The sequence below is a fragment of the Perognathus longimembris genome, chromosome 21, assembly GCF_023159225.1.
Source record: "Perognathus longimembris pacificus isolate PPM17 chromosome 21, ASM2315922v1, whole genome shotgun sequence".
NCBI lineage: Eukaryota > Metazoa > Chordata > Mammalia > Rodentia > Heteromyidae > Perognathus > Perognathus longimembris.
This window is the reverse complement of record NC_063181.1, coordinates 39,852,041-39,869,275: the sequence shown is the minus strand read 5'-3', so window position 1 is coordinate 39,869,275 and position 17,235 is coordinate 39,852,041. Positions and strand designations below refer to the sequence as shown.

At 42.2% G+C, this 17,235-nt stretch overlaps 1 protein-coding gene and 1 pseudogene across 1 annotated transcript in view; one reads left to right on the top strand and one right to left on the bottom strand.

The window, feature by feature from the left end:
- Positions 1 to 1,636: 1,636 nt before the first annotated feature.
- Positions 1,637 to 17,235, bottom strand: part of Gsr (glutathione-disulfide reductase) — a 44,518-nt gene continuing 28,919 nt past the window's right edge. Inside the window, exons 8-13 of the mRNA XM_048330541.1 lie at positions 14,390 to 14,476; positions 11,246 to 11,404; positions 8,099 to 8,210; positions 6,244 to 6,375; positions 3,650 to 3,783; positions 1,637 to 2,843 (exon numbers count right to left, since the gene is read on the bottom strand). Of these exons, the coding sequence (XP_048186498.1) occupies positions 2,694 to 2,843; positions 3,650 to 3,783; positions 6,244 to 6,375; positions 8,099 to 8,210; positions 11,246 to 11,404; positions 14,390 to 14,476 (774 nt within the window). The 3' untranslated portion in view covers positions 1,637 to 2,693. The remainder of the gene's footprint in view (positions 2,844 to 3,649; positions 3,784 to 6,243; positions 6,376 to 8,098; positions 8,211 to 11,245; positions 11,405 to 14,389; positions 14,477 to 17,235) is intronic.
- On the top strand, positions 5,869 to 5,967 carry LOC125339755 (annotated as a pseudogene).

Here is a 17,235-nt window from a genome sequence, read left to right as displayed (position 1 = left end):
ATGCGTGCTAGGCAAGCACTCTAACACTAAGCCCCATTCCCGGCTCCTCGTAGTACCTCTCTGAAGTCTTTAAAGTATTCCACTTCAGTCTCCTCAAATGGCCCTGACAGGTTTACCTACTATTAGTTTCTCTCTCTAGACTACAAGGTTACTTGAAATTAAGTATTATCTTTCCTTCTATAAATATCTATCAAGTACCTACAAGGTGCTACCCAGTACAGCATGATCACCTACATATCTGTGTGCCTAGTGCCTTGGGTAAGAAAGGCTGTTGTGTCACAGCCTTCCAAAAGCTGGGTCAGTTTGAGACTGGTAAGAAGGTAGGCTGGAACTTGGAGAAGGTTGTTTTCCTGTTGGCTCACTATAGAATCAGCCCAAAGCACTAGGAATAGGTATCTCCAAGATATCTATTGAGTGTTACGTGGGGCTGGGGCTGTCGTTCAGGACACGGAAGTAGTGTGTGTGCAGAAGGCCCCAGGTTCCACCTCCAGCACCCAAGAACAAAACAAACAACACGCCAGTTGTACACTGTAATTCCAGCTACCCCGGAGGCTGAGATCTGAGGATTGTGATTTCAAGTCAGCCCGGGGAAGGAGAAGTCTATGAGACTCCTATCTCTAACCAAAAAAAAAAAAAAAAAAAAAAAAAAGCCAGAAATGGAGTGATGACTCAACTGGTAGAATACCAGCCTTGACCAAAAGAAGCTCAGGGACAGTGCCTAAGTCCTAAGTTCAAGCCCCAGGACTCGCACATACACACAGAAAAGAATTCAGCAGCACATGTAACTAATGACAGCCTCAGAAAAATCTAAGACCAGGCTCAGTGGGGCACACCTGTAATCCCGCCTACTCAAGAGGCAGTTTGAGTAAAAGATAGCCAGACCCTATCACAAAAAACTAGCTGGAGATAATGGTGAACACATTTGGTTCCCGCTACATGGGAGGCAGTTATGGTGGTGTCAGGCTACCATGGATCTGGGCAAGACCTTATTCTGCAAAGCAAACTGAAAGCAAACAAACCAGGGTGTGTGTTTCAATGGTACAGGGCTAGCCTAGCAAGTATCAGGTCTGATGTTATACCCATATCACAGGAGAAAATAAATGGAAAGAACAAGCAAACTTTAGTTTACCTAGTTGATAAAGACAATGGAAATATAGTGCTAAAAACCCAAGTGATTTCTAGGCTCTTCTTCCCACTCAAATATTAATCTGATAAATGTTTCTTTGATATCTCTGCTATTCATTTTTATTTTTATTTTTTTTGCCAGTCCTGGGGCTTGGACTCAGGGCCTGAGTACTGTCCCTGGCTTCTTTTTGCTCAAGGCTAGCACTCTACCTCTTGAGACACAGCGCCACTTCTGGCTTTTTTTCTATATAGGTGGTGCTGAGGAACTGAACCCAGGGCTTCATGTATACGAGGCAAGCACTCTACCACTAGGCCATATTCCCAGCCCCTTCTGCTATTCATTTTTAACAAATATCTCTTCCTCTTCCACACAGGCTGGTATCTGCTCTTTGATGTAAGAAATAAACTGGTGTTAACTGAATTCATAATAAATTTTATAAGAAGAAAAGGCTGTAACTTTCAAATGTTTGGAATAGTGTTCAGGGGAAAATAAAAGGACAAAAACCACACACAAGTATTAAAAGTATTCATTGAACTATGAACTTTAGCAGAAGAACAGACTTCAGATACAGTCAAGTATACCCCCTTCTGAAAGCAGGACTCACAGGTTGTCTCTTATTGACCTGGCCTCCTTAAGTCTCCTAAATTTGATGTACTTTATCACATGAAAACAATTTTTAAAAATAACAATCATTAAAATCACTGGAAACAATAGAAAGAACATAACCGGGCTACTGGAGAAAGGTCACATCCTCGAAACAGCTTTGCTATGCAGAGCACAGTGCTGGCTTCAAAAACACAACAAAAAACGAAGACTGTGCGTTGTAATATTTATGTCTGTGCCTTGCAATAAATATGTATCAAGAGCTCCAATCATTTTCAACTTGAAAAACCAGCAGGCTAGGCTGGGGGGTGTAGGTGCCTGACTGTAATTCCAGTACTCAAGACACCAGGACATAGACAGGCAACAATGGCTCACTCCTGTAATCCCGGGTGCTAAGGAGGCTGAGACCTGAAGGATCAACGTCCAACTCAGCTGAGGCATAAAAGTCCTCAACGCTCTATCTCCAATTAATCACGAGAAAGCATACCTGGAGGCATGGCTCAAGCTGAATGAGCCAAATGAGCACAAGACTCTGAGTTTAAGCCCCAGTGGGAGGGTTGAAGGAAGCCAAGACAGGAGGACTGAGAGTCCGAGACCAGCCTGGCTAGACCAGGAAACCTGTCTGAACAAGCTGCAAGCTACACTCATCCAAACACGTTAACTTCATTGTACTTCATAAATTGTAAACTTGGGATAAGACTACAAGAGGGAGGGGGGAAAAGTAGCATAGAGCCACTAATTAAAAAAAAACAACTTTAAAATATTAATTATTGGGACATATAAATCAAATAAAAATCAACCCTAGATTAACCAAACAATTTTCTGATCACATAAATAAGTTCCATTCTTTACTAAAAATTTCCACTGTCAGGAGATCCTGATTGAAATAAAGGAATATATAAACGCGGAACAGGAAGTAAAGAAGTCTACTGGCCCGGCGCTGGCCATGTAAGTCTCTGGATCCTCAACGGAGTGTGACCAGCTCTTCTGAAGAGGTAGGGTGAATGGCCACCGTGTTATCAAAGTCGGCCTTGGTCGCTCCCATTTTCACTGCCACAGCAAAGCCCTGCAGCATTTCATCACACCCGATTCCCTGCATATGAATCCCAACCACCTGGGAAAAAAGAAAGTGGCATGTTTACTCGGTATACAGCCAAGAGAGATAAGAAGTTAAACAAACACCTAAGGCTGGGGTTGATAGAGCACTTGACTGGCCAGTGCAAGGCCCTACAACTATGTAAAGAGAATAGGGACAAAGGGGGAATTAAGGGAGAACAAAGGAAGGGATGGCACTGACCAAGACCCACTGCACTCACTCATAACCTGACTTAGGGATTGTAACCCCTTTGTGTAACTACATCATCATCATCATCATCATCATCATCATCATCTATTCTACAGCTTTACTTATCACAAGCCAGTGTAACTAAGCATATTGGCTTTGAGCATTCCTGCCATTATAATGGCCTCCTCCTGCATTCTCCCGTCACACCAACATTTTAAAATGTCTTCTATTAGGGTTGGGGGTGTGCCTCAAGGAGTAAAGCGTACCTGTCTAGAAAGTGTGAGGCTGTAATTTCAAACCCCAATACTGAGGCACTAGTGGCTCATGCCTGTAGTCCTAGTTACTCAGGAGGCTGACATGTGAAGGATTATGGTCCAAAGCCGGCTCAATCAGAAAAGTTCATGAGACTCTTATCCCCTGATCAACTACTAAAAAGCCAGAAGTGGCTCAAGTAGTAGAGTGCTAGCCTTGAGCACAAAAACTTAGGAACAGTGCTCAGGCCCTGAGTTCAAGCCCCATGATGAGCATGCACACACACACGCACACACACACACACGCGCGCACAAAGAGTACACTTTCCTACATAAGAAAATTATGAACTTCAAAAAACATAAAAGGCATAAGTTTGCCCATACCTTTTCTTCTTTGTTGGCACAAACCATTTTCATCACACATTTTGTTTTCCTTGTGGTCACTGCGTGGTACATTGGGGTAAAGGTGGTCGAGTAGATTTTCACATTGTCTTTTCCATATTTATGAATGGCCTCATCTATAACACACATTAAAAAATATCTTTCAAGCCAGGCATGGATAGATAGCTCACGCCTATAATCCTAGATACTCAGGAGGCTGAAATCCGAGGATCGCAATTTGCAACTGCAATTTGAAGAGTGTATGAGACTCTTTATTTCCAATTAACCAGCAAAAGAGCTTCAAAGTGGAGCTGTGGTTCAAGGGGAAGAGCAGTAGACTTGAGCATAAAAGCTCAGTGACAGTGACAGTGCCTAGGCCCTGAGTTTTGTAATGCCCCAGGACTGACATAAAACAAAACAAAACAAAACAAAAACAGTTAGCGAGGCTGGCTGGGAATATGGCCTAGTGGTAGAGTGCTCGCTTCGTATACATGAAGCCCTGGATTCAATTCCTTAGTACCACATATATAGAAAAAGACAGACGTGGCGCTGTGGCTCAAGTGGCAGAGTGCTAGCCTTCAGCAAAAAGAAGCCAGGGACAGTGCTCAGGCCCTGAGTCCAAGGCCCAGAACTGACAACAAAACAAAACAAAACAAAACAAAAACCAGTTATCTTACAAAACCTAGTCTTACACTGAAGTACTAAAGAGACATGGATAGAAATATATAATCTTTTTGAATATCAAATAATACTAAACAACTGAGAATAAATAGCTGCTTACGTCAGTAAGCTCGACACTTAGGAGGGTGAGTCAAAAGGACTACATGGAGTAAGACTGACAGAAAACAACCAAAAAAAAAAACCCTAACCTAAAATAAATAAATTAATTAAAATGAAATGACATTTGGCAAAATAAATGTCACATAAGAGAAAAGATTGGATAATTTTGTCTCAAACTAGAGACCAAAGTGGTAGGAGAACTATATATAATACATTAATGCTGGACTAAATTCTAGACTTGAGGAAAAATTATGGAAACTAGCACTTGAGATAGTTGGCAAAATTTGCCTAACATCTGACATTTAAGATAATAGTCTTATCTTCAAAACTGTATTATGTTGATGGACAGAGACAGTTTTGTTCTTTTATTTGTTTATTTTTTTGGCTGGTCCTGAGCTGGCCCTGAGCTCCTTTTTTCAAGGCCAGCACTCTTCCCCTTGGGCCACAGTGGCACTTATCAGCACTTGGGGCTTTTTCTGTAATATGAGTCTCACAGACTTTCCTGCCTGGGCTGACTTCGAATGGCGATCCTCAGATCGCAGCCTCCCGGGGAGCTGGGATGACAGGCGTGAGCCACTAGCTCACTCAATCACAGTTACTGAAGAAGGTAAGATAGATCTGAGAACTGAATTTCAAAGCCAATCTGGGAAGGCAAATTCGAGTATCTTATCTCAATCATCCAGCAAAAAGCTGGAAATGGAGGCATGGTTCAAATCATAGAGTGCCAGACTTGAGCAAAAAAGCTAAAGCAAAAGTGTGAAGACCTGAGTTCAAGTCCCAGTACCAGTAGCAACAATAACAACAACATGCTTTTAAAAAATGAGAGTTAGAGCCAGGCGCTGGTGGCTTATGCCTGTAATACTAGAAACTTAGGAGGCTGAGAGCTGATGGTCGAGGTTCAAAGCAAAAACCAGTTGGAATTTTTTTTTTCAGTCTTGGGGCTTGGGACTCTGGACCTGAGCACTGTCCTTGGCTTCTTTTTGCTCAAGGCTAGCACTCTACCTCTCGAGCCACTGCACCACTGCCAGCATTTTCTGTTTATGTGGTACTGAGGAAATGAACCCAGGGCTTCATGCATGCTAGGCAAGCAATGTACTGCTAAGCCACATTCCCAGTCCCAGCTGGACTTTTGGGACTCTTATTTCCAATTAGCTACCAGAAAAGTGGCACTGTGCCTCAAGTGGTAGAGTGCTAGCTTTGAGCTGAAGAGCTCAGTGACAGTGCCCAGGACAAGTTCAAGCCCTACAACCGACACGGAAAAGAAAATGAGAATTCGAGGATAAATAAGGTTGTGAGACAAAAATAAACAGTACTCTCAAAGTATTAGCAGACGGGGAATAGGTAAATTGTAACTGATTAGAAACTATTGAAAGAGAATAGTGACTTGAGGGGAGACTGAGATCAATTTAATGGGCTGGCTGAGACTTAAAGAGGGAAGCCATGTGCTTGCTTTGGCAACACACATCCTAAAATTGGAATGATACAGAAAATGGACCCTGGGCAAGGATGACACATAAATCTGTGAATCATTTCATATTCTTGAACTAGGGAAGGGAAGGAGAATATCAGAATGGGAGACAAAGGGGAAAAGACGAACCAATGCAGCAGCAATACTTAGAAAACTATACGCTGTAAACCAACTGCACAACTCATGGGGGGGGGGGAGGTGGGAGGAAAATGAGAGAGGAGGTAACAAGTTGGATAAGAAATGTACTCACCGCCTTCCGTATGAAACTGTAACCCCTCTGTACTTCACTTTGGCAATAAATAAATTTTGAAAAGAAGGAAGCCATGACTGACCCTCGTTTGAAGCTCACCTTCTGTGAGTCCCACGGTCCCGATGGGAGGGTGGCTGAAGACCACGGTGGGGATGTTGTCATAGTTTAACTTGGAATCTGACTTGCATTCAAAAAGTCGATGGGCAAGTTTTCGGCCAGCAGCTATTGCAACTACAAAGATATTTTAACATCAGTGTTTATCTTATTGCTTTTTTCCATTTTTATTTTTTGCCAGTCCTGGGGACTTGAATCCAGGGTCCAGGCTTCTTTGTCCTAAAAGCTAGCGCTCTACCACTTGAGCAGCAGAGCTGCTTCCGGCTTTTTCTGAGTAATTTACTGTAGATAAGAGTCTCAGAAACTTTCCTGCCCAGGCCGGCTTCGAACCAGGACTCTCAGAACTCAGCCTCCTGAGTAGCTAGGATTGCAGGTGTGAGCCAACAGCACCTGGTTTACTGTTCCCTTTAACAGCAGAAGTGCCCCACTAACCAATTTTCTATCTGGCTCTATGTATTAGTACTGACTAAAGTTTCATGTCAATGCTAATTATAGGCTTTGTGAATCCTGTACATTCTATTAGAAAAAAATGCACTTGGAAATTTAACAAGGATATTAGTTTTCAGAGAAAATATTTATGGAACAAATTCTGTTAGTTTTGCACATTTTCAGTTTTACCTTAGAATTGTTTAATAGCACAGTTTTTAAATTGAAAATTTATTTTCCCATAGCCAGTTTTTACTCTTAATGATCTGCAAAAGAATACCTGCCTCAGTAAAAGAATTATTTATTCATTTCCTCTACCTTGACAGAATTTCATGATTAGGCTATAAGTTTTAAAAATTTTGCTGATCATTTTTTGTTGAATATACTTTCTATAAAAAGAAATTTCAGTTGGGACAAATAAATTCAAGGTATCTATTATATACATGGTGACTCCTACAATAACAATGTATTGTGTACCTAAACATAGCTAAGACTGTTCTTGCCAACAAAAAGTATGAGGTAGCATATATACTGATTAGCTAGACCTAGCCCTCCACAAAATATCCTGCTATTCAATATAAATACACGTACTTTTTATTTAACTAAAAATAAGCCAAACATGTTGGTGTATGCTTATAATCCTAGCACTTGGGAGGAAAAGGCAGGAGGAATAGGAGTTCAAGACCAGTCTGAGCTACATAGAAACATAGTGGACTCAAGGTCATACTAAGATATAGAGTGAAACTCTGTTAAAAAAAATAAAATCCAGACTGGGAATATAGCCTAGTGGTAGAGTGCTGCCTTCCTTGCATACATGAAGCCCTGGGTTCGATTCCTCACTACCACATAAACAGCAAAGGCCAGAGGTAGCCCTGTAGTTCAAGTGGTAGAGTGCTAGCCTTGAGCACCGAGAAGCTCAGAGACAGTGCTCAGGCCCTGAGTCCAAGCCTCAGGACTGGCAAAAAAAAAAAAAAAAAAAGAATGAAAGGGTTATTATATAAAAATTAAAGTCTCCAGTAAGCAATTTATTGAGTTTCTAAAGGAAAAAAAAATGAGTGTATCCAGAAAACATCAGATCCTTAAACAACATCTATTTCATTACATTTCTACTATTTTTCCCCAGTCCTGGGGCTTGAACTCAGGGCCTGAGCTCTGGGTTCAAGGCTAGCACTCTAACCACTTGAAACACAGCACCACTTCTGGCCTTTTCTGTTTATGTGGTGCTGAGGAATGGAACCCAGGGCTCCATGCATACTAGGCAAACACTCTACCACTAAGCCACATTCCCAGCCCCACATTTCTACTATTTTGACAACACAAAGACATTCATCCTTTGCACACAGACGGAGTGGGATCTAGCGTGAGTTTAAGATAGCACTCCCAGCCTCTCTTCCCAGAAGAGAAGACACATTACCTGGAGTAAGAAGAGCTTTTCCACAGACATCTCCAACTGCATAGACGCCTTTGACATTGGTATTCTGGAATTCATCTACGATGATATGACCTTTCTCATCAGTTTTAATCCCCTGAAATTATGAAGGGAAATACTATAGATATTGAGTGCATCTATTAAAAATGTCACAACAAACCTCTAAATCTGCTGCATTTCAGTGGCACGCCTTCAATCCAAACATCCCTAAATCTATCTTTGGCTTAATGTAAAAGGTCAAATATTTTATATAATTTTGAGAATTTTTAACAGGATCTGACACTACAACATATAATTCATCTGGTCAGGAAACATGAAACAATTTGAGCACTGCACATACTACTTACTGAGTACTGTACATACTACTCACTAATTCTATGGAATCCACATAAAAGATGTTTTTGTTGTGAATTTCTGTGTTTCCATGGAAGAATTTCTCTCGAAGCAAGTTAATCTTTGCAGGAGTGAGGAATCTTTGTTTTTTGCCAAATGTCATTTTCTTTTTTTTTGTCAGTCCTGGGCCTTGGACTCAGGGCCTGAGCACTGTCCCTGGCTTCTTTTTGCTCAAGGCTAGCACTCTGCCACTTGAACCACAGCACCCCTTCTGGCCGTTTTCTGTATACATGGTGCTGAGGAATCGAACCTAGGGCTTGGGCTTCATGTATGGGAGGCAAGCTCTCTTGCCACTAGGCCATATCCCCAGCCCCCAAATGTCATTTTCTTTATTTGTCAGTACTGGGATTTGAAATTAGTGTTTCACACCAGAGTGGGTTGCTTATTTGCTCAAATGGCATTCTACTGCTTGAGCCAGGGCTCCACCTTACCTTTTTGCTGTTTGGGTGGTTTTTTTTTTTGCCAGTGCTGGGGCTTGAACTCAGGGCATGAGCACTGTTTCTGGCTTCTTTCTGATCAAGGCTACTACTCTACCACTTGATTGCTGGTTATTTTGGATATGGAGTCTCCTGGACTTTCCTGCTCTGGCTAGCTTCAAGCCAAGATTCTCCAGATCTCAATTTTCTGAGAAGCTAGGATTATAGTACATTAGCCACTGGTGCCCAGCTCCATGTAACTTTATATCATTTGTAGGCCCTAAAAAATTAATATGGGATGGGGCTGGGGATATGGCCTAGTGGCAAGAGCGCTTGCCTCGTATACTTGAAGCCCTGGGTTCGATTCCTCAGCACCACATATAGAGAAAAAGGCCAGAAGTGGTGCTGTGGCTCAAGTGGTAGAGTGCTAGCCTTGAGCAAAAAGAAGGCAGGGACGGTGCTCAGGCCCTGAGTCCAAGCCCCAGGACTGGCAAAAAAAAAAAAAAAATTTAATATGGGCAGCTGAAGAGAAGTACGGAGGGAGCATATATGCCTGCCCCATCATGTGACAAACTATTTCACAGGCCTTATGCAGCCCATAGGCCAGATGTTTCCTATCACTGAGGGACATAACAGAGCCTAAAGCAGCCATCAAAGACACATTCTTTTGAAGTTTACTATTTATTTTTAAAACTCCAAGAAAAATTTCCATTGTGCTCTAAAACATATTCAAACAAAAGAAGAAAGGAAGAAAAAAAAAAAAAGGGCTGGGAATGTGGCCTAGTGGTAGAGTGCTTGCCTCCTACACATGAAGCTCTCGGTTCGATTCCCCAGCACCACATATACAGAAAAAGCCAGAAGGGGCGCTGTGGCTCAAGTGGCAGAGTGCTAGCCTTGAGCGGGAAGAAGCCAGGGACAGTGCTCAGGCCCTGAGTCCAAGGCCCGGGACTGGCAAAAATACAAATAGATAGATAAAGATAGATAAAAAACACTTCGAAGCTTGGTGCTATAATATAGTGGTGAAGGGTATGCTTAGAATAATCAAGTCTGAGTCTAATCCCCATGACTAAAAAATAATATTAAGCATCTATACAAAAAATACAAAAGAAAATAAATCCATATAACTGAAATTAGTATTAGCACATAAATTAAAATGTTACACCACCCAAAGGCACCATCAAATATAAAATATTGTAAGCTGACAATAATGCTTATCTACAGGTAGGCAGAGGTAGGAGGATTATGAGTTTGAAACCAGCCAAAGTTAAATACATTCTATCTGAAAAACAAAAATGTAAGCCAGGTGCCGGGGGCTCAAACCTATAATTCAGACAGTGAGATCTCAGGATTGCAGTTCAAAGCTAGCCAGGGCAGGAAAGTCTGTAAGACTCTTATACCTTTAAATTAAATTACTAGAAAACTGGAAATGGAAATGTGGCTCAAAATAGTAGAATAATACCCTGAAGTAAAAGAGCTCAGACACAGCACCCAGGCCCTGAGTTCAAAACCTACAACCAACAAATAAAAACAACAACAAAACCCCCCAAAAAACAAAAAGGTCTGGAGCATGGCTTAATTGGTGAAGTGTTTGCCTACAATCCCAAAGTTCTGCTTCTCCCTGAAAAAATATCCTATTATTGTTAACAGAATACTATTACATACCAGAAAAACTATCCACAGCACCAACCGCAGATTAACATTGTGTTCAACTAAGCTAAGTACCGTGCATGCACTTTCTCATTACTACTTTCCTTACTCCAATGAGGCAAGTGCTATTTTTAATCTCATCTTGTATTTGAAGTAATAGAAAAGTCAGAAAACTCAAGATGCCCAAGGCCAAGCAACTAGTAAGAGAACTTGAACTTGGGCCAAACTTGGGAACAACACCAAGTCACTTTATATTAGACTTTCCTTCACAATTTCAAAGAACAAAGGATGTTGTCTGTGCATATAGCACCGGCAGAATCAAGAGAGACACCGTCATATCCCTTCCCATCCCTGAGCACCACCATGTCTAGGTTGAAAACTATACTCAGCAATCCAGATTAGATACAGCATGGTGGAATCAGTACAGGACTTTCTTTCAAGTAAGATTCACTGACTGCTGAACAACCTAGATCAGGATCCCTCGAATTTCAGCAGGGACCAGATGCAGGCGATCACTCTGGAAAGGGAAAATATTTCTGAAGTCTTAGGACTTGATGACTAAGTGGATGCAAGGAATCAGGAGAAAATCAGTGCAATCCACCCAAGTTGTACATGGAGGGGAACACAGGACTAATAACAGATCAGAGACTGCTGGGGACAAAGTAAGTCATCTTACCAGTTTGTTTAAATTCAGGCCCCTGGAATTTGGGTCCCGCCCGATGGCCCAGAGAAGACAGTCCACATGTGGAATTGTGGTAAAGGCGGGTTTTCTACCAGGAGCTGCAGTAACCATGCAGAGTTCCAAGCCTTCTGAAGTCTTTTTAACTTCCTTGACCTATTGACAAATAAAATGTGCTTGTTAAATGTATGGGGGGGGGGAGGGTGAGAAACAGGGAGGAGTGGAAGATAGAAAGAAGGAAGTAAAGAGGTAACTAGAATTTTACACATCTTCAATAAATCAATCCACACTGAAAGCTATAACTGAAATAGATGGTCACTCTTAGCCAAAGCCACCAACCCAGGAGCTCCCTGGAGCACCGCCTACTCACGTTTGTATACAACGACTGGGAATGTCAGCCTAAGTCACCATTGAAATGCTGAACCTTAAACACATTACTTCTAGGTGTGCTTCTTCAATACGGAGGGAATATTTTAAATCACACATGTAAGTGCAGTCACTTGAAAGCAATTTTAACTAGGAAACTTTTCCAAACGGTACGGTCATAATTTCTCTCCCAACGTCCACACTCAGAATGGAGGAAAGGAACAAGAGTCTGTGAAGGGCAGTGAGTATATACCGCTTTCCCTGGAAGCTACAGGGGACTAGTTTCAGGGCCCCCAACAGATATGAAAAATCCTCAGATACTGAGGTTGTTAATATAAAATAGACAAGTATTGGCATAGTGTTCATCCTATTAAAACACTGTAAGACCTCTTCAGATTCCTTATAATAGCAAACACAATCTAAATTCTACTACATAGTTACTAGAATCTATTATTTAGGGAATAATGACAAAAAACCTATCCATGTCCAGTACACTTACCATTTTCCATACATACATATATTTTTTTTGGGGGGGGGCAGTCCTAGGGCTTGGATTCAGGGCCTGGGCACTGTTCGAACTTCTTTTGCTCAAAGGCTAGCACTCTGCCACTTGAGCCACAGCGCCATTTCCAGTTTTTTCTGTGTATGTGGTGCTGCGGAATTGAACCCAGGGCTTCATGCATGGGAGGCAGCCCTCTACCACTAAGCCACATTCTCAGCCCCTCCCAAATATATATATATTTTTTAATTGCCAGTCCTGGGCCTTGGACTCAGGGCCTGAGCACTGTCCCTGGCTTCTTTGTTGTTCAAGGCTAGCACTCTGCCACTTGAGCCACAGCGCCACTTCTGGCCATTTTGTATATATGTGGTGCTTGGGAATTGAACCCAGGGCTTCATGAATAGGATGCAAGCACTCTTGCCACTAGGCCATATTCCCAGCACCCCAAATATTTTTAATCCAGAAAGACAAACAGGCTCTGCTAGGGGAAGGGGGAAAGTAGGGTACTAGCAAGGAGGGGTGAGGAAGAAGGAAGATGAATATTGTCTAAATAGTTAGCTTGCCATTATAAAATCCCTTCCTGGGGCTGGGAATGTAGCTTAACAGGAGAAAGCTTGTCTAGCACGCATGAAGCCCTGGGTTCAATTCCCCAGCACCACATATATCCAAAAAGGCCAGAGGTGGCGCTGTGGCTCAAGTGGTAGAGTGCTAGCCTTGAGCAAAAAGAAGCCAGGGATAGTGCTCAGGCCCTGAGTCCCAGGCCCCAGGACTGCCCCGCCCCCCCCCCCAAAATAAAATAAAACCCCTTCTTGAGCTAGGTGCCAGAGGCTGTTGCCTGTAATCCTAGCTACTCAGAAGGCCAAGATTTGAGGATCAAGGTTCAAAACTATCTTGGGCAGGAAAGTCTTTGAGACTTATCTCCAATAAACCACACACACAAAAAGCTGAAAGTGGAGCTGTGGCTCAGGTGGTGGAATATTAGTTACAACAAAATTAGAACAAAAAAGTACAGGGATAGTGCCTAGGCCCTGAGTTCAAACCCCAGGACCAACACAAGATGAATGAACAATAAATTAAATTCCTTCTTGTGTAACTGGTAAACACATTTCCCAGTGGGGGAAAAAGAATAATTTTTTTTTTTACAAGGTTAGTTCTTTAGGGAAAGTCTACAGAACTTCAACCGATTCTCTGGAAAACAAAGTATTTGATAATTCCATCTACAAAATCCAAAATGTGATGTACATTAAAAATAGATTCCATACTATTTCCTGAAAAATAAATATAAACTTGAAAAATAAGGATGTGCAAAATGGCACCTGAGCACAAACATCTACATTTTTAGTTGTAAATTCAACTGCCAGGTTTTTAACCTTTTGTTGTTGCTGTTCTTAGTTGTGGGGCTCGGGTGCTGTCCCTGAGCTCTTTTGTTTAAGGGCAGCGCTTTACCACTCGGCGCCAGAGTGCCATGTCCAGTTTTCTGAGATTAATCGGAGATAGAGTCTCAATGACTTTCCTGTCTAGGCTGGCTTTGAACTGTGATCCTCAGATCTCAGCCTCCTGAGTAGCTAGGCTCACAGACATGAGCCAGCAGCGCCCGGCTCCTAACCTTTTATACTTTGACTCTATTAATGTAAATTAATATTACATTACTGTAAATATGAGTGGTAAGCCAGAGAAAATGACGGTGGGTTAACAGTGTTTGAAAAGAAAAGTACCCATTACCTTACTTTTGTAACTAATCCCCCTGTTCATCACCTTTACAATAAATAAAAAAGAAAAGAACTGGCAGTAGTCCAGAAGTAGAAAGAGGTAAATGCAGAGTTTATGTTTACAAAACAACTAATCGGAGCTGGGCACTGGTGGCTCATGCCTGTAATCCTAGTTACAGAGGAAGCTGAGATCTGAGGATCACATGTCCAAAGCCAACCTCGGTAGAAAAATCTATGAGATTCTATCTCCAATAAATCACCAAGAAAACTGCCATTGGAGCTGTGGCTCAAGTGATAAGAGTGTTAGCCTTGAGCAAAAGAAGCTCAGGAACAGCGCCAAGATTGGGAAAGAAAAAAAAAAAGCCACAGCAACAAAACAATTGAAGGCTGCATTGTAGCTGAGAGGTAGAGTATTGGTTCCACATGTGTGAGTCCCTAGCTTCCATCCTCAATGGAAAAAAAAGTCATAACAACAACAAACAACTATCTGAGTAGAGTCAAAAGCAAGGATTGTGATGCCCCAGCAACAGATGAGGAAGGGCTCTGCGCAGCCGTCGGCACACATACCTGTGAGTACGTCAGGACCTCCACGCCGGCATTCTGCAGCTCATCTGTGCAGTTGGAACTGATCATTGAATCAAAATTTCTAAGGACCTGCAGACAAAGTCAGGCAGAAGAATGGATGGGGGAAAAGGATTAAAGACATGCTACAAACTACTTGAAGATAAAAACCATAGTAACAGACATGCTACATGATGTGTAATGGTATTTTCAAATGGATTGACAAAAATGTAAATGCAAGTACATATAGTATTTCTTTTTTTTTTGCCAGCCCTAGGCCTTGGACTCAGGGCCTGAGCACTGTCCCTGGCTTCTTTTTGCTCAAGGCTAGCACTCTGCCACTTGAGCCACAGCGCCACTTCTGGCCATTTTCTGTATACGTGGTGCTGGGGAATTGAACCCAGGGCTTCATGTATACGAGATGAGCACTTTACCACTAGGCCATATTCCCAGCCCCCTGGCTTCTTTTTTTGCTCAAGGCTAGCACTCTGCCACTTGAGCCACAGCGCCACTTCTGGCCATTTCCTATATATGTGGTGCTGAGGAATCAAACCCAGGGCTTCATGTATGCGAGGTAAGCGCTCTACCACTAGGCCATATTCCCAGCTCCTGTATTCATTGTCTTTAAGATGTATATTTTAATATTTTTGTTATTATAAAGGCAACGTACAGAGGGGTTATAGTTACATCAGTCAGGCAGAATACATTTCATTTTGGAAAATGTCACCCTTTCCCTTGCTCTCTCTCGTTTGCCCACCCACAAATTGTACAGTTCATTTTCAACCTAGTGTCTAATGAGTAGCACTGCTGCATGTGTTCATCCTCGGTCCCTCCATTTTATTTTATTTTATTTTTTGCCAGTCCTGGACCTTGGGCTCAGGGCCTGAGCACTGTCCCTGGCTTCCTTTTGTTCAAGGTTAGCACTCTGCCACTTGAGCCACAGCACCACTTCTGGCCATTTTCCATATATGGGGTGCTGGGGAATCGAACCCAGGGCTTCATGTAAAGGAGGCAGGCTCTTTTGCCACTAGGTCATATTCCCAGCCCACTGTCCCTCCATTTTTATTTTTATTTGCCAGCTCAGGACCTGAGCACTGTCCCTGGCTTCTTTTTGCTCAAGGCTAGCACTCTACCACTTGAGCCACAGCACCACTTCTGGCTTTTTCTGTTTATGTGGTACTGAGGAATCCAACCCAGGACTTCATGCATGCTAGGCAAGCGCTCTACCCCTAAGCCACATTCCCAGCCCATCCCTCAATTTTTGTGCCCCCCCCCCTCTTTAGCCTCCCCATTAATTTGTTTTCATTTCCGAGTGTTGTCATCTGATAATAAGAGTTCTTTCAGCACTTTTTGGCTAAGAGGTAAAAATATGTTGCAGGAAGGAAGAACATTTCTAACGTTTTTTTTTTCTTCTAATGTTTTGTTTTTCTTCTTTTTTGGGGGGTCAGTCATGGGGCTTGAACTCAGGGCCTGGGCACTGTCCCTAAGCTCTTTGGCTCAAGGCTAGCACTCTTACCACTTGGAGCCAAAGAGCCAGTTCTGTTTTTCTGGAGGTTGATTGGAGATAAGAGTCTCACAGGGAGTTTTCTGCCTAGGCTGGCTTTGAAGCCACGTTCCTCTGATCTTAGCCTCTTAAGTAGCTAGGATTACAGGTGTGAGACACTGGAACCTGGTCTAATTTTATTTATTTTTTGTTTAGGTGGTACTGAGGAATTGAACTCAGGGGTTCATTCATACTAGGCAAGCACTATACCACTAAGCCACATTCTAAGCCTGAAAATTTCTAACTTTTGACTTGTACAATGTTCCTAGGGATCTGGAATGATGGCGTGATGGTTAATATTTGGTGAACTATTAAAATCTGTCTAAGTTCATATAACCAGATTATTAGAAACTGATATCATTTTCTTTAAGCTTCAACCTGATCCAACGATTTATCTTTTTTTTTTTTTTTTGCCAGTCCTGGCCTTAGACTCAGGGCCTGAGCACTTTCCCTGGCTTCTTTTCGCTCAAGGCTAGCACTCTGCCACTTGAGCCACAGCGCCACTTCTGGCCATTTTTTATATATGTGGTGCTGGGGAATCGAACCCAGGGCTTCATGTATATGAGGCAAGCACTCTTGCCACTAGGCCATATTCCCAGCCCCCAACGATTTATCTTAATAAAACATTAGGGTATGTATATATATAACATATTATTATGCTAATACTTGTATAATACATATACATGTATATATTTATGTGTGTGTGTGTATATGGCCTACAAACTTGTGAGAGATTTCAGTACGGAATCATCTTTCCTCTTAGGTCTTTCATGCTTGTAATTGGGAGCAGAGTTGTTTTCCTATGCCATCACTATGCATCTGTATTATATCTCACTATATCAATTCCTGTTTTGGAGTAAAAAAAAAAAAAAGAAGGGCTAGGAATGTAGCTTAGTGGTAGAGTGCTTGCCTTACATGCATGAAGCCCTGGGTTCCATTCCTGAGCACCACATACACAGATAAAGCTGAAAGTGGCACTATGGCTCAAGAGGTAGAGTGCTATTAAGCATAAAGAAGCCAGGAACAGTGGTTAGTCCCTGAATTCAAGCCCCAAGATTGGCAAAAAAAAGAATAACAAAAAAAAAACCAAAACCTGAATTCCATGTTATGGAAACAAGTGTTATATCACTGTTGTAATCACTTTCAACATGCCATGTGAAACCGTAGCTTCTTTTCTTTTTTTTTTTTTTTGGTCAGTCCGGGGCCTTGGACTCAGGGCCTGAGCACTGTCCCTGGCTTCTTCCCGCTCAAGGCTAGCACTCTGCCACTTGAGCCACAGCGCCGCTTCTGGCCGTTTTCTGTATATGTG